Genomic DNA, 26,934 nt, shown 5'->3' with positions numbered 1-26,934 from the left:
AGAATTCCTCATATCAGTGAGGTCATATGATACATGTCTTTCTCTGACTGACTTATTTTCGCTCAGCATAATACCCTCCAGTTCCATCCACGTCGGTGCAAATGGCAAGGTTTCATTCCTTTTGATGGCTGCATAATATTCCATTGTATATATATACACCACATCTTCTTTATCCATTCATCTGTCGATGGACATCTTGACTCTTTCCACAGGAGAAAGAGAATCTTAAGCAAGCTCCACACCCAGAGTGGAGCCTGACGCAGGGCTCAATCTTACAACTCTGGGACCAAGACCTGAGCCAAAATCAAGAGTTGGATGCCACCCAGATGCTCCTCAAGGAAAGTATTTTTTTTTAAAGGGTTTTATCCCTAGGAACACCTGGGTGGCTCACTTGGGTTAAGCGGCCGACTCATAGTTTCAGCTCAGGTCATGATCTCAGGGTTCTGGGATCCTGCCTCACGTCAGGCTCTGCGCTCAGCAGGGAATCTGCTGGAGATTCTCTCTCTTCCTCTCCCTCTGCCCCTCCCCCTGAGCGTGCACTCTCTCTAATAAACAAATAAATCTTTAAAAAAATAAATAAAGGGTTTTATCCCTAAAACACAGAGGACTGTTTCTCTTGCATTACCAAGATTTAAATATATATATTTCTTGAATGGTTAAACTGTAGAAGGTATATTCATACCATAGACTACTACTCAGCATTCAAAAGAAACTACTGAAACGTAACAATTTGGATGCATGTCCAAGGCATTACAGAAAGTGAAAAAAAGTCAATCTTCAAAGGTCATATACTATATGATTTCTTTTATATAACATTCTCAAAGTGACAAAATTATGGCGACGGAGCAGATTCATGGTTTCCAGGGTTTAGGAATGGTGGCGGCTAGGGGAGTGGATGTGACAATAAAGGAGTAGCAGCACTAGGCGATCTCTGTGACATCCTGATTGTGGAATCTACACATGCGGTAAATAACAGGAACTATAGCATACAAGGATACATTGTAACACATCAGTAGTTTTCAGGTTGTATTATTGTTACATAAGATGTAACCACTGGAAAAAACTGGGTGAAGGGGACACAGAACCTCTCTGATCTATCTTTACAACTTTCTCTAAATCTCTAAGTATTTTAAAATAAAAGCATTTAAAAAGTATTTCTTAAGAGACTCTAGGAACTGCCCTTACTCACTGGGGCTTACTCAGCTGTGAAGAAGAGAACACACTGACCTCAGCACCATGGGCTCCAGGGCCTGGGAGGCCAGCCGCTCAAACATGCGCTGCAGGGGCGGGTGCAGTGCATGCTCCTCGTCAGCCAGCGCCGCGCTACACCGCTGCAGCAGCCGTGCGTGGAGACCCGCTTCACACATGACCTGCTGGTTTCTCTCCGTGTGCACCAGGGATTGTAAAATAGTTGCCACAGCGAGTTGAAGGTCCAGAGCATGCTAAAGTTAAAGAAATCCATGCCACCAGGGCATTCTTAGTAAGAAAGGGGAGCGTTCTCTCCATGTGAAGCACACCTTTTAATAGGAGCTCTCTACGCATTTCAGATGACCTGCAGATGAGTTCAGAAGCTGACTGGAGTGACACAGCCACTCCAGAACTGAGCTAGGCAAACGTTTCCTATCCTCATCTTGCTGGAAGCATACCCAGTGGACTCCACTCTCTTCTAAGTCTTCTGTATTAAACGGCTATATAACGAATAGTATTTTAATTTTTGTAGAAACAGTGAATGCAAGGTCTTTTACATGATCGGTAAAGCACCGGTTTAAAGGAAAGCCTATCATTTACATTTGTGACCCTTTAGGCCTTAGAGGCCATATACACCATTTTAACAAATTAATCACCAAAGCTCCAATTCACCCAAACTCTTGAGTGCTACAAGTCAGAACAGATAAATAGTCTCAAAGTGGTATCTTCAGTCATTTTTCTTCCTGTACTATTTATTAATAATTTCCACTGCTGAGCAGGATTTATAAGAAAGAGAATTATTTTAGCACCTGTCTTGGATGCATTTGTGACAGATGAACTGTATTCTAAAACACACATATCTATCGCATTAAGAAAGTTAAGACCCAAATAAAAACCTATTTTTTCATTTCCTACTTTAGTAGGTGATATAGAATGGTTCCCTATCAGTCTGTCTTTCTGGGCCCCACTTCCTTGATTATACAGTCATATTCATGTCTCTTCACTTATTAAAGATGGAGAGGAGCTAACATGTCCAAGCTTACTTCTGGCTGTGTCACTGACCCAACAGAGGCCAGCAGGTCCAGCATAGCAAGCATGGCTCCGGGATGGATGATGACGGCATCAGAACTCTGGAGAGATGTCGTTGTCACATGTAGTTTCAGGTCAGTGACATTTTTAGGAGGGTAAACAGGGGGAGTTGAAACAGAATGATATGCATGCCTATAAAAAAGAAAGAAGGGTAATTTAGCATAAAATTCCAATCAAATCCTCCTGTTCAATTTCTTCATCTTTTGTTACCTTTATCCACTGACAAGCAAAAATCTTTGCAATTCAAGGTTGGGTTACAAAACACTTTAAGGCTGGGATATAAAAGATTCTTAGTGAGTCATGTATAAATGATTGAACTATTAATTCTTCTACGGTCTGATACGTCTTTACCATGTGTTATCTCGATTGTTTCGTTTAAGAAGGGCGCATGACGACTAAAGTTAACACTGCTCTCTGGTATATTTGAAAGTTGCTAAGAGAGTACATCTTAAAAGTTCTCATTATAAGGAAAGTATTTTTTTTCTTATATCTGTATGAAATCATGGATTTTTAAAAATTTTTTTTTAAGATTTTATTTGTCAGAGAGAGCGAGCGAGCGAGCACACAAGCAGGGGGAGTGGCAGGCAGAGGGAGAAGCAGGCTCCCCACTGAGCAGGGAGCCCAACGCGGGACTTGATCCTGGGACTCCGGGATCATGACCCGAGCCGAAGGCAAATGCTTATTTAACTAACTGAGTCACCCAGGCACCTCATGAATTTTTTTTTTTTTTTTTTTTTTGAGAGAGCACATGTGAAAGCAAGCAAGGGGGAGGGGCAAAGGGAAAGAGAGAGACAGAATCTCAAGCAGACTCTGTGCTGAGCAGGTATGCAGACTTGATGCCATATCCTGACATCATGATCTGAGCTGAAATCAAGAATCAGACAATTAACTGACAACCGCCCAGGCGCCCTAAGATGATGGATGCTAACTGAACTTATTGTGGTAATCATTTTACAACATTTGTAAGACAAATCGTATCTGGGGGGGGCCTGGGTGGCTCAGTCGTTGGGTGTCTGTCTTCGGCTCAGGTCATGATCCCAGGGTCCTGGGATCGAGCCCCGCGTCGGTCTCCCTGCTCTGCGGGAAGCCTGCTTCTCCCTCTCCACCTCCCCTTGCTTGTGTTCCCTCTCTCGCTGTGTCTCTCTCTGTCAAATAAATAAATAAAAATCTTAAAAAAAAGACAAATCATTATTTGTAATTTAACGTATACAGTGCTGTATGCCAATTATATCTCAATAAAACTGGAAGAAAAAAAATGACACCTGTACCAGATGATGCAACAAACAGGTAAAATCACAGTGATTCAAAACTTTAGGTAAGGTAAAAGTTCTGATATAATGTGATGCGGGTATAAATTAAATCCAATCCCTCGATTTTTTTTTCTTTCCTTCTTTCTTTTTTTTTTTTAGAGGGTAGAGGATGGAGGGGCAGAGGGAGAGAGAGAGAATTTCAAGCAGGCTCCATGCCCAGTGTGAGCCAGACACGGGGCTCGATCCCACAACCCTGGGATCATGACCTGAGCCGAAATCAAGAATCAGACGCTTAACCGACTGAGCCACCCAGGCACCCCTTGATAAGATTTTCTTTTGAAATTACCTATGGTTTGTAACCTTTCCTTAAACCATGGGTAACATAATCAAGGACTAACAAGATCTAAGTGGACTACTCTCAAACTGGGTCAATCAGTCAGGGTTGGCTAAGAATCTTGGCTCCCTGACAAGAAATAATGTTAAGCATCAAGGAAGTTTTCCTTTAGCTTATTTGGAACTACAGTCACATTCTTTTGCATTACCCACTTACCGCTGAAAATATTCACCACAATTTTTTAAAAACATAGAAGGCATATTTTACATAATAAGCTTCTATGAGGTAGAAAACCTCGCTATATCCTGAACATAGCACATTTCTTCTCGTCAATGATCTCCACTTTCTATTTCATACTATTCTTCTACAATTCATGAGTTTTGCACATTTTGTATCCTGGCACTAGAAAACAGATGCTTGTGGCTTCAGCCTATGGGAGCTCTTTGTTCCAATGACTTGGGTTCAGCATAATTTGCCTAATGCTGAGCTCTGTCACTGAGAGCAGTGCAGTTTCAGCTCTCTGGCACAAGAGCAGCTTGGGAAACAGATGCTTTAAGTCAGTGATTTTGTAGCAAAGAGTTGGCACCGCCTTTTTTTTTTTTTTTTTTTTTTAAGTACCATTCTCTTTTTAACAGAGATTCTAGGAAAGTATTCAGCTTCACTTATAAAAAAAGCATGTGGGCTCTTCCAGTTTATTTAAAGTCACCATGTCCTCCACCTACTCATTTTTTCAACTCTGGGTTTTTTGTTTTGTTTTGATTTGGGTTTTTTTGCTGTTTTTGTTCAGAAATATTTAATTTCTAAACTTACAGGGCTATATTGTTAAATGCTTATTACCAGTAGGTATCCTCTTCCTATGTTGCTTCTTTTATTCTATGAAATATTTTGACCCATCTAGAAAAAAAGATCATAGTGTAATAGGAATTCTCAACCATTAAGAAATTTCATAAAAACTGTTTTTCATTACACATAAAAAATAACTCAATGTGGAGAAAAATCCAATTCTACTCGTATATTTTAGTCACAGGCCTTCTGAAATTATTTCTGAGTTTCCAGATTTAATATAGACTGAACTTAAATTATGGATATACCCAGGAAGGAGCCTTTATGTCTTCGGAAACCAAGCTCTTTACTAATTAATATACAGCTATTATAGTAGTAAACCTTTTAATCTTCCATAAGATAACAATATTCTGATATAAAAATTACATTCATCTCAAACTGGAAAAATTTTGCAAACACTGCATAAATCTAAAACATGGTATTAACTAAAATTAGGTCTATTTTAACAGGTATTATATATTATTATTAATAATTACTAAGTCACTTAGGTATCACTGCAGGTATTATCATTTTTTAAATTTAGAGATTACAGTAAGCTTATTAAATGAATAATCCCAAGCAAGACCTAATCATTTACAAACACTGGATAAGACCACATTTCAAAATTTAACTTTTATGTTGCAGTTACTTTTAAAACTTAGAGAAACTGCTACTTAGTATTTCGATCTAAATTTTCATATATATTTAAGACTTACCTACCTCTTTGGGGAATATATTCTTGGATATTTAAATTCTGACTATGCTTTGCCTTAATTTCCATCAAGTGTGTATAGGCCCTGAGTAACAGATACCATGTTTGAACAATACCTAGTACTTGCCATCTTTTTCTGCCCTGCAGATATACTCTGGAGAGCCTTGGTTTTTATTTTGTATTTTGTTTTCACTTCCTCTAGGTCTGATCAAATACTGTTCAGCTATAATTCTGTTCCATTATTCTTTCGGAATAATGAATAATAATGAAAAGTGTTACGAGTTTTAGTTTTCCAAAAATAAGGCCTCCTGGGTTTTTGTCCCCAATTCTTAAAATAGAGAAGAATTTCCAGGACTTTACGTGCCAGACAACTATCACAAACTCAAACCTTCCTTGTGTCTGAATACTCCACAAGCCATAAAAACTAACACAATGTTGGTTTCTCCTTTTGCCAATAGAAACATGTTTTGCCACAAGAAAAAGATGAAGTAATTTGTTGAGATGCTCTAGAGATATTCTAATTTCAAAAGTTACGGTATTTGCATTTGAAAACAAAAACACTGTTTTCTTATCATAGAAAAAATCATAATCATAGCTTATGATTCTTATCACTGAGCAAAATGTACGTAACCTGACCAGAATGGCAACCTGAAAATGTCAACGTTGACCTTATTATTATGAACAGTATTGGGAACCTCCTTGGGGTAAAACCAACCTGAAAGCCTAATTGGAATTCCCACAGAAAATGAGTTAGTGACATTTCCCCTGAAGTCAAAGATATGGCATCCCTTACGTGTGGCTCTGATGCAAATGATGACAAAATGTTTTTGATCTAAGCCCTTAAATAACTCTTTATGAGATGGAATAAAATTTTCCTTTCGTCAGATTATCATTTAAATAAATAATAAGTTCTGATGGATTTTCTTTCCATGTGTTCTTTTAACCTGTGAATTTCTATTGCAATATTTTATAGTTTTCGGTTAATATAAAAATGGTTAAATGTTTTTTTTTTAAAAGATTTTATTTATTTATTTGAGAGAGAGAGACACAGCAAGAGAGGGAACACAAGCAGGGGGAGTGGGAGAGGGAGAAGCAGGCTTCCCGCGGAGCAGGGAGCCCGATGCAGGGCTCGATCCCAGGACCCTGGGATCATGACCTGAGCTGAAGGCAGACGCTTAACGACTGAGCCACCCAGGCGCCCCGGTTAAATGTTTTTAAACACAGCAATTTTTATACCTTCACAATTTATGGAATCATAAATGTGACTTTCAATAATTAAAACTATTTAGTAATTAAAACTATTTTTCTAATATCCAGTATGTGGGATAGTGAGCACACGTAAATCTTCAAACACAAAGAACACCTTTTACTGCATTCATTTTAGCAATAGAAAAACACACTACATCAACTCAAAATGATTTTATGGTTTCTTGTATTAAAAACTGCTCTAAGAAAAACAAAAACAAAATAGTTTTAAAATACAAATATACTGAACACTAAATTCGTTTAAGACTATTCTGAACTATTTCAAGATTTATTGTCAGAAAATGAGCTCTAAGTCCTAGTGTAAAAATAAAAGAAAAAGGAAAATATAAAGTCCACCCATCTAATGAATATACTACTGTAATATATTGAAATACAGGACCTGTAACAAATAGTTTTAATACAATAATTCCACTAATATTCAAATTTCAAAATCTGAACAACAGAAATAAAATTAATCAACAACATAGCTGAACCTCAGGATTCATTTTTAGAAAGCCACAACAGAAGAATATATTAATATAAGACTGAAGGACTTGTACTTGGTTATGAGAAAAACTGGGGAAGGAAGGTTATTGGTCCCAACTCTACAGGGTATTATCACTTTAAGTACAGGTTGCAGATGGAATCTTAAATGGATCTTAATTGTACTCCTGTCAATCAACTGCTGGTTCTTTATATTCATAACCTTTATATACAAGGTAGACTAGATGAGCTTAGAAAGAGATATACACAGAACGAATGAAAACAAGAGCTAGGGTAGCTTTATTTATTCATTTTTTTCAAAGGTTGGCCCTGACAAGTCTCCACAACAGCATCACATTTCAACTGGTTGAACCTGATTGAGAAAACACGCAGTTCCTTGCCAGTGCTGTGATGTGCATTTTGGAGTAAAAGCAAAAACCGAAGAATGATTCTTAGCACATTTAAAGTAGAAAGAAAAAGTACTCTACTTAAATAGGCACTCATTTCTAAATTAATTTTACTTTAGAAAATTAAAATTTAGAAAAATTGCCATCTTTTTCTCCCCTGCAGATATACTCTGGAGAGCCTTGGTTTTTATTTTGTATTTTGTTTTCACTTCCTCTAGCTCTGATTAAGTATTGTTCAGCTATAATGTATATTTTATATACAAAATGTATATATAAAATATATAAAATGTATATACAAAATATACAAAAATGTGTATTTTACTCTAAATAGAATCAGATGACAATATTTTAAATGTCCCTCATATCCTCATGGCATTAACGCATTTTATTCTCATAAATATACTCAGAATTTGACGATTCTAAAACCTAAAAAAAAATCAAGTAGAATGCCAAAAAATTTTTGTACAAAGCACAATCACCACATTAACATTTAATTAAGCACAGACAAAAAAAAAAAAAACCCCACACAAATAAAGATTGACTTCTGTTATAAGATCAGTACCTTTTCCTGGACAAAGCTGGTGTACCCCAAGGAGAGGGGAGAGAAGACTCACTTGTCAGGCAAGGAGGGATCTGTTCTGCACGACTACAGACAACAAAACAGACAGGGCAGTTTAGAGAGGTTAGAAGAGAACACCAGGTTGGCAGTTGGTTAGTTTCACACGAAATACCAGTAAAAGTGTAATAAGGAACATCTTCCATACTCAGCAGGAACAAGAAACAACACTACAACACATGCACTGAGGAAAACAGAAAAGCATGCTTAAGGCAGATGCTTATCTATTAATGTTAACACTTAACACGTTTGTTAAACAGAGTGCCGTAAGCCCTGTTTTTAACAAAGAAAACTAAAAATGAGGTATACTAACTAGGGTAAGTAGAAAAGAGAAAAGTGGCTGAATCTAAATATAAAAATATCAACCTCAAACAGCTTGTTCCTTGAACACTTCAACATACTATGTTTCTTTTAACAATATATATGCATTTTTATTTTCAAGATGTTATACTTTCTTATCTAAATGTTAAGGTCAAAGAAATACTGTCAAGAAGGAAGAAACATCTCAGTAGATATTTCAAAGTAGATTACTTCATGGTAAATGATAGAAAACCTATTAGAAAGCTTTATCAAAATAGAATTATTTGCTTTACTTATGGGGCCAATACAGAAACAATCCAGTTATTTTACGAAATAAAACTATGGCAACTGTTAAAAGTGATAATGCCTGGGACAAATGAGCACCATGACCACTCTTACATTATTTTCAAAGAAAACACTTTAAGAACTGAAAATAAGTGATTTAGGTAAAGTGGCACTCCTATGATCTGCCTTAGAACCCTGGAATTCCCTCATGATAGATTTTATCACAATATATTGTCATTGTTTATGTGTCTATATTTAAGCTAACAGACGACCATGTCTAAAAGTAGTCTTGTGCTTGAACCCTCAAGACCAGCACAATAACATGGCACGCAGTAGGTGTTCGTTAAGTACTTGTTTAATGGAAGGAATGAGTTAACAAATCTGAAAGACTCTCGAACTACCAATGTCTCTTATGGAGCTATATTCTTTTTTAATGATTACAAAATGTTGAGAACGATGAGGAATGCTGAAAATATATCATCTGTCTGGAAATACAGGTAATAATAACCATGTTCTCCTACTGATAACTAGTATCAGTAAGTCTGGATGTACCTAATGTTGAGAATAGAGGAAAACGAGAATAATAGTAAACACCACCATTAAAGTAAACTTCATACAAACTTCCAGTAAGTGCCTCAAAAGCTAACTGACCCTAGATTGACAAATAATACACAAATATTCACGTTGAAAACCTTAACATCAGAGCAACAGTAATATTCGCAAATAAACTGACAGATAAGCAAATAAGAGAAAAGATTCATTTTCATTTTCCTTCAGGCTAACTTATAATTCAAACCTTAATGCTGAAGTCAGACACAGCATACCCTTTAATTCAGAGCAAAGCCATACCTGTCAAAAGAATCTGTGGCTACTTTGTAGAGATAAATAAAGAGTTTACTGCAATGCCGTAAAGTGGGTGACACTGTGTCCATCGAGATTACATCTTCCTCCAAAAGTCTTTGAAATGGCTGTGTGTTTGAGGGGAAGACATTCATGGGGCTTATTTTTCTTAGGTCTGAGAAGCAGCCAAGAAATCGAACGGCATCTGCCAACTTCTCATACTGAATCTCTGTTTTGAAGAAATGAGAGTTGGCTGGCTCATAGCGCATTGCTGCAGTCAATGTGCAGAACACAGTGTGGAGAAGTTCAAACACTTGATTCTGGTTCACTTTCTCCCAGCCATTCTTGGGTGGTGAGCTCAAAGACCTCTCCATAGCAACAAGCAAGGATGTAATGTACACAAATCCTCCAACTTTCCTAAAAACTGTTCTTGAACGATGGCTTTCTCGAAGGACTGATAGGAGGGCCTACAGGGGATGAGAAAACAAACAAAGGGTTTCCCTTATAATTAAAATTAAAACAAAATACATGAATGTCAAGGGAGGAATATCATTTCTATGAATACCTCAAAGGAATGTTTTTGTCATTTCCCCATTAAGCAGCCCTATGAAGCATATCAAATATTTTACTAATTAAAAAATGACATATTACACAAAAATAGACATATAGATCAATGGAACAGAATAGAGAGTCCAGAAATAAACCCACACTTATATGGTCAATTAATCTATGACAAAGGAGACAAGAATATACAATGGGGAAAATGGACCGTCTTGGCAACAAATGGTGCTGGGAAAAATGGACAGCCACATGGAAAAGAATTTAACTGGGCCACTTTCTTACATCATACACAAAAATAAACTCAAAATGGATTAAAGACCAAATTGTGAGACCTGAAACCATAAAACTCCTAAAAAAACAAAAACAAAAAAACAAAACAAACAAAACCCCAGAAAACAACAACGAAAAAAAACAACAGAGGCAATAATTTCTTTGACATCAGCTGTATAAACATTTTTCTGGATAGGTCTCCTGAGGCCAGGGAAACAAATATTAAACTATGGGGACTGTACCAAAATAAAACGCTTTTTTGCACAGCAAAGGAACCCATCAACAAACAAAACAAAAAGCCAACCTACTGAATGGGAAGTGATATTTGCAAATGATTTATGTGATAAGGGGTGAATATCTAAAATACATAGAGAACTTATACAACTCAACGCCAAAAAAACAATACAATTTAAAAATGGGCAGAAGACAAACTGACATTTTTCCAAAGACATACAGATGGCCAACAGACACATGAAAAGATGCTCAACATCACTCATCATCAGGGAAATACAAATCAAAACAATAATGAAATATCATCTCACACCTGTTAGAATGGCTAAAATCAAAAACACAAAAAATAACAAGTGTTGGCAAGGATGTGGAGAAAGGAACCCCTCGTGCACTGTTGGTGGGAATGCAAATTGGTGTAGCCACTGTGGAAAACTGTATGGAGGTTCCTCCAAAAATTAAAAATAGAAATACCATATGATCCAATAATTCTACTACTGGATATTTATGAAAAGAAAACAGAAACACTAATTCGAAAAGAAGACTAAGGCTACATCCAAATCCTGATGGAAAAGCTTTTCTTTTGATGGAAAATGACATCAATGAATTCAGTGATTTTTATAAAGTAATTGTATTAAATAAGTAAAATACATATTCTAGTATAATTTTACACAATCATGAACACTTATGACTGTGTATGTATACAAACTGATTTATTCTAGAAAAGAAGCCAGGGCAGCCAAGACCTGAAGTATTTCAATTCATATAAAGTGACCATATCCTGATGCTTTGGAAAGAGGAGCAACTTCAGGGGACTTATTAGACAGTCCCTCTTGCAAAGTGAATTAGAGTCTGATGGCTGAAAGTGCTCTTGCCCAGAACAGCTGTAAGTACTATGAAATAAAACCTGAAGGAAACAAGTAAAACAATCTTTTAGAACTATTAGTTATTTTCTGAACTGTCATACTTTTAACTTAGTTTATTATTAAAAATAACACATTATAAAATTAGCTGATGTTTTATAGGCTATGTATAAGGTGTGTATTAGCGTATTTAAACCTCTCCTTAATCCTACGTGTTATGCACCATTATTGTCCCCACTTCATGCATGGTGGTTAAATGTGGTTCAACGTGGTTAATTAACTTGCCTAAGACTGTACGGCGTACACAACGGCAACAGGAGGACATAAAACCAAGCACAATGCTGCCCCCACTCATGCACTTAACCATGACACTACTGGCCCAAAGGGCAATCTGAAAACTATTTGCCGACACGTGGGCTCCTTTTCCCTGTTTCAGTCACTGGAACACCATGGGTATCTAATATTACTTAAGACACCGTTTATTACGTTCCCAATCATTACATTTAAAAAGGCCATTTTAGTAAAATATCTCACATTTCTAATGGTATTTGAAGGGAAAGGCTAAATATTAATATATATAATTACCCTTTTGAAATACACTGCTTCAGCAATTAAGATATTATATGTACCAATGCCTTAATTATTTTAAAAGACAGAAAATATGCAATCTGTAGATACATACAAAAATCTAAAATTCAATGCATTCCATTATACTGCCAATAAATTTCCATTTTATCAGGATTTGACAGTACAGTTTCCCTATCTTGTCAAATTTAATAAACTGTACTTATACTTGCAATATCAACTTTTTGTTTCCTTTTTAAACATTTTATCATCTAGCCTGGAGATTAAATGCAAGGGCTTGAGTCAGAATGCTTGGCTTGAAATTCTGACTCCAATGTTACAAAACATTCTACCATGGTCAGCTACTTAACCTCTCTGTGTCTGAGTTTTCGCTTGTGTAAAATTGAGGCAATAATGATAACTTTCTCCACAGGAAGTAAAACTGTTAGCAAAGTGCCTGACATAAGCCCATGACCATCATCGTCTTCAAAAACACACTGGGGAAAACAGGACGAGTATTATTTTATATAGGAAGAAGGGTGAGTTCAGAGTCAAAGTAATATGCAGAAAACCATATTGCAGGTTGGAATTAGGATAAGGGTTAGAAAACAGTGCTTATCAACGCTGAGTCCCATCATCTATTTTACATACTTCTGGATAAGTTCCCCTCCAACTACCTCCCGACTAACACTCTCCTGGCACTCCGACATCATCATAGCTTCGTCTCAGTATCTGAAAACTTGCAAATACTGTGAATGATTTAATATGCTGCTTCAATCAATAATTAATGATCAGTAGCAGATGCTAAAGTTACAACACACTGTTGATGGTAAGTGGTTAATTAGACAAAATCATCACATATATATATATATATATATATATATATATATATAAAGATTTTATTTATTTGACAAGGAGAAAGAGAGAGAGCACAAGCAGGGGGAGCAGCAGGCAGAGGGAGAAGCAGGCTCCCTGCTGAGCAAGGAGCCCGATGCAGGACTCAATCCCAGGACCCCAGGATCATGACCTGAGCCGAAGGCAGATGCTTAACTGACTGAGCTACCCAGGCATCCCCAACAGCTATATATTATCTACATAATTTGCATAAACATAATGCATACAATTCAAATTTGTGCATCAGGATAAGTATAAAATACCGCATATGGAATTTTGGGTTTCTGCACAAATAATTAAAAATTACATTACACAGGTCTGTGGTTGTGTCAGCTGAACAGAGGCACCAAGAAGCAGTTCTGAACGCAGCAAAATGGAAATTGAAATCGAGGTCCCAAATCCTCCTCGCTGCCTCCCTACACTCCTTCATGCCCTCAAAGCAGTGCCATGCTGGAGCCGGCTCATACTGGCTCTTGAGAGCCAACTATTGTATTTTTGGAATTTTATGTGTCTTGTTAAAACACAGGCATGATTAAAAATTAAGTTCTATAAATTTACAACTAAATAAATTATTTTAAAAACAAACATAGTAAATACTCAAAGCTCATCACTTCCCAGTTATTTTCTGTATTTTACTATTGCCTGTACTCATGTGATACTACGTAGTGGGTTACTATTGTCCATCTCTTCCCAATCCACACTCAGTAACACATTAACAGCCCAAAACAGATCATAGTGGCAGTATTTACACCATGGAAATTAATAAGTACAACACATGAGGACCTCCCTCCTGCCCTCCTCCAGTCTGAGAGTCAGTTAATTACCATTCACCAGAACAACACTGCCTTACTATTATAGGTCAGCTCATTACCTCCTGCTGGCTTTATCGATCAATGTTTTACAAGTTCAATTAAAAAGGCACCAAGAAAGAAGGAAAATGTATATTAAAAAAGCTGGCAATCTTAACATCTCTGGAAGGTACTTTTTTTTTTTTTTTCCTGAACAATACCTTCAAATACACAAATATTCCCCAATATTTTTTTTTATTTTTAATTTTTTTAAAGATTTTATTTATTTATTTATTTACTTGAGAGAGAGAGAGAGAGAGAGAGAGAAACAGCATGAGAGCGGAGAGGGTCAGAGGGAGAAGCAGGCTCCCTGCTGAGCCGGGAGCCCGATGTGGGACTCGATCCCAGGACTCCGGGATCATGACCTGAGCTGAAGGCAGTCGCTTAACCAACTGAGCCACCCAGGCGCCCCAAATATTCCCCAATATTGATACACATGTAGATTTCCTGCTCACCAGTGAGGTAAGTTGTGGTCAGACTGTGTTTTAAAATAAAATGCGTATTCAAAATTGTTATTATACTCAATCAAAACAGGATGAAATATACAATAGGGTAAAGAATAAGAGAAAGTCGAGAAAGTCACTGAATAAAGCAACAAGTAATAAAAGAAAGCTATGATTCTAGAAGGTAGCTATTCTTGCTGTGATGTCTGTGCCAGGACTGGGTGAGGGTGTCAGAGGGGATGGAGATGGTGACCTCAGGGCCTCGGGTGCCAGAGAAGACACTAGCTTTTCTTCTACTACTATGACTTTAACACAATTTTAGACTTGAAGGAAAACTGCAAGAATAGTTTATGACCAACTTAAGTCATTTAAAAATAACCACAGAATTTAATGGTAAGAGAGCAGTAACAGCTTATTAAATTTACCCTTAAAATATCAGTCTTCAACTGCAGTTCTGTTGGTGGGGCTGAATGCATTAAGCCCAGGAGAGTGCCCATGTCATCCTCCCCATTTGGAGAGAGCACCAACTGCTGGATAATCATCAGGGCATGCTGCCGGCACTGTGGGTACTTCACTATATTATGCGCGCATCTTGCACCTCCAAATTCTCGGAAAATTCCTTGAGAGAGAAAAAAGAACATGGGCTAACTTAAAAGCTTCTAAGTCAGATGGGTTAAAAGTTGATCTTTTTGTAGGAAGAATAACTCAAAAGATTGCAAATAAAACCCACCCAGCCATTTCACCTTTTAAATTACCACACACAACTGCACTATGGGAGGTCAGCAAAGAAGCAAATTCTCTCTAGACTGCCTTAATGAAAGATTAATGCCCTAACATGTTCACCCTGTTCAAATTTTCCAAGTCTAGAACATTCAGAAATTTCACATGTAGACACAAAAGAGGCCAGTGGCCACTGTAAAGGTGGCTTTAAGCTGAACAATACTGGAAATCAAATTATGTAAAAAGTTTTCAGATGAACAACAGCCCAAACAAACAAGATTTAAACTGAACAAGGCATCCAAAGTATCTGCAAGAAAGGAGTGGAATAAATTATTCTTTAATGAGAAAAATCACAAGGAACCAAACTTCTTGATGAAGTAGAGCACATGAACAAAAAAAAGACAAACTCTGTAATAAAAAGCATCAGTCACTGTACCTCTCCAAAGACTTTTATAGACTGATTTATTTAATCTTTATCCCTTACTGTACAGATGAGGAAATGAGACATACAGAAGTTGGGTAACATGGCCAAGGTCACCCAGCCAGCAAATGACAGAGCAGGAGTGATACCTACATAGCTCAGCTTTAAAGCTTTAAGCTTTTAGAGTACCTTATACATGCCACTATTATAGTAGTTTATATCAGTATTATTTGTTTGTATGTTTGGCTCCCCATTAAACTTGGGATTTCCTTCCAGTCTGTATTTCAGTAAATGTTTCCTGAGTGAAAAGCTGCCTGTGTATTTTGCTATAGTGGCCACTGTCCTCTATTTAATGACTTCCTATTTGCAAACTTTGTAAGAATTACATGGTCCTGAAGTGAATGGAAGTCATGTGCTGAGATTTAGCACACGGAAGATCATGTGTACTTACTTCCAGGTGACCAGTTAGTGCCCATTACATAATCATCATGGCTAATATTTTCTGAACACTTACTATGATCAAAGCACCGTCTGAGTGCCCAAGATCACATAGCTAAGTAATATCTTTCTTAACAAGGAAAGATAGTCATTAAGAAAAGAGCTTTGTGAAAATGTCTGGCACTCTGGGAGATGTGTTAAGTGACTTTTAGTCACACAAGGTAAGTTCTCCACTCTCCTCCAATAGAACTGTTCAGTCCATCCTGTGTAACACTAGCTCATGTCATCAAAAGATAATCTGCCAAATAAATCCTTTATAGTACCTTATTCTTTTATCTAAGTCAACTAAACCTAATTAGTGGAAATAAAGAGATTATGCATTATATCACAGATGAAATATCATACCCATTAAACTTCACCATACTTATTAAATAACCTACTAAATTCATTCAACTCTGTCTTGGAATTTGCCAAAACTGTACTTAAGTAATGACATATAATTACATGTTTACGTCTTTTCCCATCAGGTTATAATTCCTTCAGGGCAAGAATTATCTTTGTGTCTCGAACACCTAGCATGGTGCCTGGGACACACAATATATTTTAAATATGTTGAATATTGAGTTCCTTTGCATTCAGGCAAATAGGCAATGCATTTGTTCACTAGTTCATTTTTTCATTCGTTCATTCCTTCACTCATTTGTAGCTTTCCATAACACTTAAAATATAATTCATGTTCCTTGGCATGGCCTGAAAGGCTCTGTATGATCTGAGCCCAGCCTTCTCATCTCAATTCACCTCCCCGTTACTTACTCTTCTCAAACTGTATTGACATTGTTGCCTGAGAGGTTTCAAGTGATCTTTTTCAAGAGCAAGAGTGATATTTTACAAATACAAATGGACTGTTAATGACAGATAGAAAAAGACTGAAGAGAAGTTGAGACCAAAGATAAAGATGTTATGAATCCAATCTACCTGGGAGAGGCAAGTTTTACTACAGAATCATTTTTCAATACTTCCTTAAAGTTGTAACATTATAATACTCTAACTTGAATTACTAAAAATTAAGAAAATCACCATAGGAAGCAGGTACTTTGGAAAATATTTAAACAAAGTCATTCTACTAAAAGTCTGTATTATGTAAATAAAAAAACACCCCACTACTCTAACGACTATTTTAAAAAAGACTACTTTAAAAGACTACTTTAAAAACAAGGCATAGTATTGAAATAATAATAATAATGTTACATATTTTGTCAGTAAACTTATAACGGTCAAAAGTTTTGTGTTTCTAGATATGATGGTACCGTCACTGAATCAACAGTTTTTTCTCTAAGTGATAGGAACATTTCAGAAGCAAGAGTCATTAGAGAAGACAAAACCAGAGATAATACTCCCCGAAGCATTTGCTAGTAACTTGTCTAGTCACCTGCATTTGTGTTGGATCCTTGAAGCAGCACTGTCAAGGTCTCCATAACCAACAAAGCCAGGTGTTTTTGGTCTTCAACTGAACTATTATTTCTTGAGTCCCCTAGGAAAAAGGACCAAAGGTTCAAGTCCCAAAAGTTGTAAGCTTATTTTTTTTCTTGATTTGGTTTAAATAATTTAATTATTTCTTTATTAGACACTTTTACCACTAATACAAATGATATAATATACCCTTTAAAAATGATACACGTGTCTACCATCTACCAAAAGTAAGGTCAACATCAGTGTTTACGGATTTTATTTTCGTGTGGCTAGGAAGTTACAGTTGTCTAACAAACAGGAGAAAGGAAAATGCCAGTGTTGGGTGATGTATGGAAGTGATGAATCCCTGTATTGTACACCTGAAACTAATATGACACTGTACGTTAACTGGAATTAAAATAGAACCTTAAAAAAAAAAAAAAAAAAAGGGAAAATGCCAAAGTTAAATGTATTCTTCTAACAAAGGTTTTCCTAATCAAGGCTAAGGTTAACAGGAGAAAACTAGATTTTAAGGTACTATTTATGAATAGTGCTATCTATTCACACTGTATTAATTCATTCAACACAGGTAATACTAAGTGCTTTTATCAGATTAGGAAGGATGAAAAATATTAAATTTAAGGTACCTAAAGGATAATATATGTGTACATATATAACATTGCTAAAAAGATTTATTTTTTTGCGCTCCAGAATTAAGAACATTGTGAGGCACCTAAACATCCCAATTGTTTCTAGGAGCTTTTTAAATTCCCTCTTAGAAGCAGAAAGTAGTACACGAGTCATGTGGACCATAAATGTTTCCCTCAATTTTTACCTTAAATTCTTTTCCACCACAATGACATATTTCTAGCTGCCCCCCCACCCAATTCCCTAACAGAGGTTGAATGAACAAGTTAAATGTGGGAAATACGCACAAGGATATCACAATAATGCACATTAGTAAGTCATTCAAATCAACAGCCAAATGAAAGGCAAAACATGAACAAAACACCCTGCCCAAACCCCTCTGTCAAATAAAAGCGGAATTCTGGAAAATGCTTTACCTTGTTCACTTAGTGCCTGAGTTGGATCCTTCAAGAGGGCAGCATATTTGTGCAAAAGGTTTACCATGACCTCCAGAAGGCCCACCTCCCTGAACACATCTTTAAATATGTAGTCGTGTCGTGTAAACTTAAGAAGTGTCTTCATTGCAATAATGCTACAGTGGTAAGAAGAGCTAGATTTTAAGAGGATGCTAACACTAATGAGTTCTTTACAAGGGATGTAATTTAAGCTAAAAACGACAAACTCCAGCATCTCAAAGTATTTGCTTTGTACTTCTGGGAGTTTAGAAATCTTTTCTGCAAACTGTGACAGTGTGTGCTGTGACTCGAGGATGAAGTAATTGGCACTGTCAGCCATGTAAATATTTGTGATGGCATCAAGGATGATCTGGGCAAGGAAGCTGGTTTTTGCTTTTAAAAATGCATTCTGAAGAACTGCAAAGGCTTGGATGTTTCTCACACTGTGACCTAAAATGGAAAACAAGAACACAAAAGTAGGTGCTACATGATATTTTAATCATGGCAAACTAGTCTATTTAAACGGATCACGAATTATAACATTTATCAACTGTTTCCTAAGAACACATCCTGTTTTCACAGAAAGTCCTGTTTTTCTCTATCTGACTTCAGTTAAAAACAATACTGTTTAAACTTTTAATGCATCATTATGAATATTCTAATTCAAGAATAGTATATATTGAAACATCAGACCGTTTTACAGAAAATAAAGCACATTATGTAAGTCCAGCCTTCTGAGTTTGGAAATGTGCAAGGATTTCACTTTTTATTATCTGTAAGATGGACCTTGACTGTAAGAAAATACTTTTAGCCTGAAGCAGTAAAAGGCCAGGGAGCAGCAAGAATGCAAGCAGGAAAACAGGGGGTTGAAAATTCTCTAAGTTCCAGTGTCCCTTTATCATGACTACACTAGAACTCTCATAAATTTTAATTTGAAAATGTATTTTGTTTTCAAGCTAAAAGTCTAAAAGTACAATTTCTTTACATATACGTGTGTTAAAGCCATTTATGGCTAACTACTAGCTGTATTTTTTTAACATCTGATTTTCAAACACACCAACCAAGAAAAAAAATCTGTATACCTGGCTCTTGTGAGGTAAATTAGTAAAAAATAATTATAAAGAAATTAACATATAAAGTATTTGAAGCACCTGAAAACAAGTGTTTGCCTCTAAAAATTGTCCCCATGTTCACAACTATTAGGAATACAGGGTATTTGCCAGAGTGACCAAAACATTAACCTAAAGCCAAGAAATTAGCATAGTGCCTTACAGAATAAGCCAGATTTCAGAAAGAAAATAAACACAGAACTAGGAAAAATTAAAAAATGAGTTAGAAGGACTGCCCAGAAATCCTGGCTTAGACATTCTTTAAAAAATGAAAAGATTTTTTAAAATCTTTAATCTGTACACAATTTCAATCCTGTCTGTAACATATAAACTTCTTCTATGTGTAGCAAATACTAAAGATATATTTTTACTTCCAGCTCCAGATTCATAATATGCTTGCTCTTTCAGGACATCTTTCCTTTTTATTACCTGCAGATAATACAAGCTCAGATGGACTGGTGGACATACAAATGTTAAAGTCTGACTACAAGTGACCAACGGTGACAAATAAGGTTAAAGGATAACTATATCCAATATTTTGCATCTTTCAACTAAGTGACAATATATCAGTTTTCACTATAAAGAAAGGAGTCAAAAAGAGCCGAGTTTAGAGTAATGTGGGAAAATTTGGAATTTCCCAAGTTTTATCTTCATTATTTGGTTTGAAGTGATGTCAATGACAAAAGATAAGGATTTTTAATAACCAATCCCAAGAACAAATTGTCCACCATAAAAAGCTGAACCGAATACAATGTTTAAACATACAACAATTAAAAGTCAAATATAGGGGCATGTGGGTGGCCAAGTTGGTTAAGCGCCCGCCTCTTGATTTCGGCGCAGGTCATGATCTCAGGGTCCTGGGATCGAGCCCCGTGTTGGGCTTCACACTCAACGAGGAGTCTGCTTGAGATTCTCTCCCTCTCCCTCTGCTCCTCCCTCCTGCTTGTGTTCTCTAAAATAAGTAAATAAATCTTCAAAAAAGAAAAAATAAAAAGCTTTCTGCTGGTGAGGATACAAAGTTTTACAAAATATAGAAATATAAGTCATTCTCAAGCATTAACATACAAAGATAAGTTTACCACCTTCGTTAATAACTCAGTTTACCTTTTCCTTTAAATTTTGTATGTCTATACTGTTCCATTTGATTTAAAATCAGCACTAAAAATAAGGTCGGTAAACTATACCTATGTATAGAGCAATGTAAGGTAGGTACATTCATTCTGACCTTTTAAATGTGATAATCAATGAATATGTAAAAAATTCCTTAGTAGCAGGAATTTCCTTTTCACAGATGATGAAAGGGAAACCAATGAAACCAAAGCAAATATTCCCCCAAAGTACTCTGAACCATCAACTGACAAAAAGATAAACAGTGTCAATATATCAGAATATAGCCAGCCCCAACTCCTAAACAGTCTAAACTGAAGAGTTACAATCTGCGAAGACTATCATTGCTTCATTCTATCAGTGCTACACAGGACCCTGTCACACTTGGCTTTCCTCATCTCCATTCCTTTACAATAATCCATCATCTCTTATCCAAAACTAGATTAAAAAGAAAAGTAACAGGGGCGCCTGGGTGGCTCAGTCGTTAAGCGTCTGCTTTCGGCTCAGGTCATGATCCCAGGGTCCTGGGATCGAGCCCCACATCGGGCTCCCTACTCCGCGGGGGGCCTACTTCTCCCTCTCCCACTCCCCCTGCTTGTGATCCCTCTCTCGCTGTGTCTCTCTCTGTCAAATAAATAAAGATCTTAAAAAAAAAAAAGGGGGGGAGTTTTTTTTTTTTTAAAAAAAGAAAAGTAATAGCAAAAAACAACAAAAAAACCCCACTAAAACCAAAAATCAAATTTAACAGTCATAGGTAAAAATGGATAATATTTTAAAAATCAACTGCATTTCTAGAAACTAGCAACAAGAAATCTGAAATGAAATTAAGAAAATTATGCTCATAATAGTATCAAAAAGAAAATATTTAAGAATAAACTTAACAGAAGAATCGAAAGTTCTGTACAATGTGCACTATAAAACTATGCTTAGAAAAAATAAGACCCAAATAAATGGAAAGCTATATATATATATATATATTCATGGATTGGAAGATTCAATATGGTTAAAATGTCAATTCTCCCCAAGCTGATTTACATTTGATGTACTCCCAATCAACTCCCAGTCTCAGGCTTTTTTTTTGGTTTGTTTGTTTTTTTCCAAAAATTGACATGATCATTAAATATGTATGGAATTCAAACGATGCAGAATAGCCAAAGTAATTTTGAAAAGAACAAAATCGGACAACTTAAATGACTCTATTTCAAGACTTACTTTAAAAATACAGTAAAAAAAAAAAAAAGATACAGTAATCAACGTCTTATTATATTGGCTTAAGGGTGGACATATTGATCAATGGAGCAGAACTGGAAAAGAATCGCAGATATATGGTTATACAGTCTTTTCAACAGAAGGTCTTGGATAGTCATACTGGAAGAAAAAAACCTTATTTCCTACCATATACAAAAATTAACTTAAAATGTATCACAGACCCTAACGGAAGTATCAAAATATGAAACTCCTAGAAGAAAACACAAACCTTAGTGAATTTGGTTAAATAAGATTTTTTCAGTATGAAGTAAAAAATCTGCAAAATATTTTTAAAATAAGTTGGACTTCATCAAAATTAAAAGTTTCCATTCTTCTAAATGCTACTAAGAAAAAAAGGCAAGTTAAGACCAGGAGAACATACTTACAAAATATATGAACCTTATAAAAGATTTATCCAGAATATCTAAAGAACTCTTAAAATCCCAATAAAAAGAATAATCCTATCAAACACTGGGCACAGAGTTCTGAACCAAAGTAGAGAGATACAGATGGCAAATAAACACATTAAAAGATGCTTGAAATTATTTCAAAAAATGCAAACTAAAACCACAACTAGATACTACTACACACACACTAGATTATCTACAATTAAAAAGACTAACACCACCAAGTGTTGCTGAGATGTAAAGCAAACTTTCTCACATTGCTGCTGACATGAGTGCAAATGGGACAGCTACTTTAGAAAACATTTTGGCAGTTTCTCATAAAGTTAAATATACATAGGAGCCAGCAATTCTACTGCTTGGTATTTACCCCAAAGATATGAAAATGTATGTCCCCACAAAGACTTGTTTCATATAAATATTCACAGTAGCTTTATTCGTGACAGTTAAATACATGCCATCAATCGGCGAAGAGGTAAACAAAGTGCAGGAAATCCACATAAGGAAATACTATCCAAAAAAGGAACAAACTTCAGATACATGCAATAACATGGATGAATCATAAAAAACTACATACTGTAGGATTCCAGTTTATGAAATTCTAGAAAGGGTGAAACTAAAGCGGATCAATGGTTGCCAGGGCAAGTGGGGCAGGGAGCGGGGATTGAACGCAAGGGGAACAAGTAAATTTTTAGAAGGATGGGAATATTCCCTATCATGATTATAGTGGTGATTACACAAGCATATATATTTATGGAAACTCATCAAATTCAACACTTAAAATGGACAGATTTCAATACATTCAAATGATGTTGGCCAGAAAAAAAAAAAAAGAGATTCCATATTCTCTTTATGTGAAACAGAGCTGTCTCCTTTAGTCTGCACAATAACCCTACAAAGCAGGCCATGGGAAATACGTATTTTTTGACTTACCGATGAAACTCAAAATGATCTAGCTTGATCCATGCATTTTATATACTACTACCATCAATTTTTCTGAAGAAGAAAGTGATATTTAGAAAGGTTCGATGACTCATGTCATCCAAATTCTGAATCTTAGGGCACTGTCCTTTCTAGTTAACCTCACTTCTGCAGACATCACATCACTGGATTGTCCCAGGAACCCCCGGACATGCTAGGTTATATATTTATTATCTCTGATACAGATGAGACAATATGAGGAAGACCTATGAGGAAGGTCAATTTTGCTACATTAATTCCCTCATTACAAAATTATGCTATATCGTAACTAGCTATTATGCCAGTATCATGACTGGATTGATTAACCAAATAAAACAATATAATTTAAAATAGGAAGTATGGTAAGAGCTATGTTTAAATTAACTCAAAGAAACAGTTAATTGTGGAATACTCAAGATACAGTCTGTATATTGGAAGTTTTTTTGAGAGTCCTATTTTTTTATTAATATTTAATAAAGTGAAACTTTGAACTGCTCAGTAAGAAATGCCTGGATTTCTACTTACTAAGTTCTATATAACCTACACATTGAGAGTACAATTTACTGTAGGATATCTGACAACTCCAATCTAAGTCATGACCTTTCAATATAATTTTCTCCAGTAAATTAAATTTAGGATTTTCTAGTAAATCCATTTATTCTCACCAAAGAAATAAATTTATAACCGCTGACTTCTATGTCATAAAAGACATTGATAACGTACTGTGAAATTTAAATAACCAGACATGTTGATATTTTCTGGCTAGTTAAATTTTACATGCAAATATCATAACTGCATCAAATATTTATTAAGTGGCAATCATAGTCAAGAAACTATGAGAGGCCTTCAGGCTCAGAGTCTTAGAACAGTTATTACGCAGTTAAAAAAATTAAACAGTAAAACTAGCTTGCACTCTTATGTAACAAAATGTTATTAACTAAACAAGTTTTCTTAGTAAAAGATCACTAGATGAGGAGTCAAAGTTAGGAAATTCGAACTATAAAATTTACTCCCCGATCTGAAAGAAATAATATAACGTCTTTGTGGGGCGCCTGGGTGGCTCAGTTGCTTAAGCATCCAATTTCGGCTCAGATCATGATCTTGGGTTGTGAGATCCAGCCCCTCATCAGGCTCCATGCTGGGTGTGGAGCTTGCTTAAGATTCTCTCTCTCCCCTTCTGCCTCTCTCTCTCACAAAAAAAGAAGAAGAAGAAAAAGAAGTCTTTGTACCTATATTTGCTTAGTTTTAAAATATAAGCATTTGCACCCCATGCTTTCTATTTATATCTTAGAGATAACAAGGTGATCAGTGTGTGAATCAAGTTCCAACCACATAAACTGGAAATGCATTAGCGTCCCAACATTCAAAAAGGATATGTTTAGATTATTAAGCTGTTTGAATGTTAAGATAAAATACTAAAATGTAAATTTCATTGGCTGATGTTATAATGTTTTCATAATATATATTATTCTCAAGTACATGAACTGGTAAGGCTGTCACTCAAGAATCTGTACCATCAATAAAGCATAAACTCTAATGAAAAACAGCCTTAATACCTTTATACATGTAACAAAGAGCAATCAAGTCAAACTGATTGTGTCTACTTCTTTCAGGGGCTCAGAATAGAAAAAAAAAAGACTTACCTTTGCCTGCAGGCTGAGGTACTGCAAATCCAGGCAATAAAAAGGGTGCCCCTGTGGTAATACCAGCTGGTTTTAGTTCACTGACACCGTATGTTGTTAGGGAAGTTATCAGATTAACCAGATCTTTCAAGGCATCTTTGGATTCTGCTTCTTTTGCTTGTTCCAATCTAGGAAGAGTATGGTTTAGTAAATATTTTTTCTCTTTTGTTGTACTCTCAAATTTAATACAGAAAGAAATTTTCAATTTGTATATGCAGTAAGTAAATGTATAAAGTACTCCAAGAAGTTTCTTTGTACTATTTTTCCTTATATAAAAACATACTATTTTTTTTAAATCTACAAATTTTATTATAAGACATTACACCATAATGAAAGAAAATTATAATAGGCTAAGACCTCACAAATAAGTGCTGATTTTGCATTTAACAATGTTATTTTAGGTAGATCACTAATCTTTGGTAGAAAGTATCTATAAAACAAAAGAATTACATTAAATGTCTCTTTTTTTTTTTTTTAAGATTATTTATTTATTTATTTATTTGACAGAGAGAGAGAGAGAGACAGTGAGAGCAGGAACACAAGCAAGGGGAATGGGAGAGGGAGAAGCAGGCTTCCTGCTGAGCACGGAGCCCGATGTGGGGCTTGATCCCAGGACCCTGGGATCATGACCTGAGCCGAAAACAGACACTTAACAACTGAGCCACCCAGGCGCCCCACACTAAATGTCTCTTAAGTTCCCTAAAACTCTAAGATTATAAAGTTTCACTGTTTACAACTAAAAACCTTATTAACCATTTCTTTCTGAAGACATTTTTTCTGTTAACAATTTTTAAAAATGAATTTCTTGGAAAGAGTTCTAAGTCTTTATCTGTATCTCATTAATTAATTCAGATACTCTCATTAGAATACATTTAAATAAAGTTCTGAAGAGTCTAACAATTTTTTAAAACAATATTTCTTTAAAAGAAACATTTGGAGTCATTATGGAATTATCTTTTGACTGTGGCTTGAGAACACAAAATGGGGTGCAAAAACTCTTGAAGAGTAAGATTTATTGGGGCTTCCTCCCTAAAAGAACTAATTATTCTCATTAAAATAAAGCTGAAGAATGCACTAAAGTAGAAAAAAGTATGTTTAACCTCACAACTAAGACACTTTTTAATATTCTGATATGGTTTATAAACTTGCCTTTTTTTATTGTAAAAAGTTTGGTCTTAATAATAGTTATTTTTATACCATATACAGAATTTTATAACCTGTTTTTTCCATTTACCAGTGTTAACACAAATGCTTCTCCTTTTAATATAAAATCCTTATAGATATTCTTTCAATGGTCATGGAGAGCCAACCACAGATTTGGGGAGAGGGAGGTGGGACAGCCAGTAGAAATCAGATTATAGGAGTACTAATACACATAAAATTTTGTCTACATTTAGGATTATATTTTTAGGATTAATAACCATAAGTGAAATTATCATGTCAAAGTGTATCAACATTTTTGAGGCTCTTGATTGTATCTGATCAACCTGCATTCTCAAAGGATTACACCAATTAACAGCCCCCTAGTAATGTGAAATGCTTACTTCATCAACTTTTATGTCCTCCTTTGTAAACTAAGATATATATGCAAAATTGTATTCTGGGGAGTTGCTTAGCAGTAGTGGCAACTAGGTTAAATGCTGTTAGAAATAAGGAGTTTACAAAATAGTGCTGGTTTACAACAGATCAAATGATTTAAAAGTAAGTAATGGGCCAGAAACAACTAGTGAGACATAAGTAGTTTCTTCCTAATAAATTTGCAACCAGCCATTTCCCCAGGATACACATAAAACATTTGGGATGGGAAAGGGGGGCTTGTGAAACATTTTGTTTTATATATACATTTGTAAGGTCTCATTCAATCTACATAATTATTCTTGTTATTAACTACATTAATAAAGCACTGGTATCATAGGAAATCCCAAAAATATAATTAAGCACGAGTTTACACTTTAGGAAGATGTTAATTAGTTCATCTAAGCTCTTCTCCCTCAGCTACTGAAGAACAGATTTACTTCCACACCTAACCATGGACTCCACCACGTTTGTAGCCTGCATTTGTGAGCTTAAAC

General features: G+C 35.6%; 1 protein-coding gene and 1 long non-coding RNA gene across 10 annotated transcripts in view; one reads left to right on the top strand and one right to left on the bottom strand.

The window, feature by feature from the left end:
• LOC145720173 (uncharacterized) overlaps nt 1-11,430 on the top strand; it is a 57,015-nt gene extending 45,585 nt beyond the window's left edge. Inside the window, exon 4 of the long non-coding RNA XR_014142960.1 lies at nt 11,353-11,430. This is a non-coding gene — a long non-coding RNA (uncharacterized LOC145720173). The remainder of the gene's footprint in view (nt 1-11,352) is intronic.
• Nucleotides 1-26,934, bottom strand: part of WDFY3 (WD repeat and FYVE domain containing 3) — a 261,467-nt gene that overhangs the window by 110,968 nt on the left and 123,565 nt on the right. For 8 of the 9 annotated variants that reach the window (XM_081812198.1, XM_081812197.1, XM_081812195.1 and 5 more), the window contains 8 exons: nt 24,824-24,990; nt 18,335-18,802; nt 17,251-17,352; nt 14,668-14,861; nt 9,581-10,038; nt 8,093-8,176; nt 2,232-2,409; nt 1,228-1,442 (listed from right to left, as the gene is read on the bottom strand). In XM_081812198.1, the coding sequence (XP_081668324.1) occupies nt 1,228-1,442; nt 2,232-2,409; nt 8,093-8,176; nt 9,581-10,038; nt 14,668-14,861; nt 17,251-17,352; nt 18,335-18,802; nt 24,824-24,990 (1,866 nt within the window). The remainder of the gene's footprint in view (nt 1-1,227; nt 1,443-2,231; nt 2,410-8,092; nt 8,177-9,580; nt 10,039-14,667; nt 14,862-17,250; nt 17,353-18,334; nt 18,803-24,823; nt 24,991-26,934) is intronic. The other variant, XM_081812203.1, reaches the window with a different exon arrangement.

This window comes from Leptonychotes weddellii, chromosome 2 (assembly GCF_054177405.1).
Source record: "Leptonychotes weddellii isolate Sample4059 chromosome 2, ASM5417740v2, whole genome shotgun sequence".
NCBI classification, from domain to species: domain Eukaryota; kingdom Metazoa; phylum Chordata; class Mammalia; order Carnivora; family Phocidae; genus Leptonychotes; species Leptonychotes weddellii.
The sequence above is the reverse complement of the archived record's forward strand: the minus strand, read 5'-3'. Positions and strand labels throughout refer to the sequence as shown.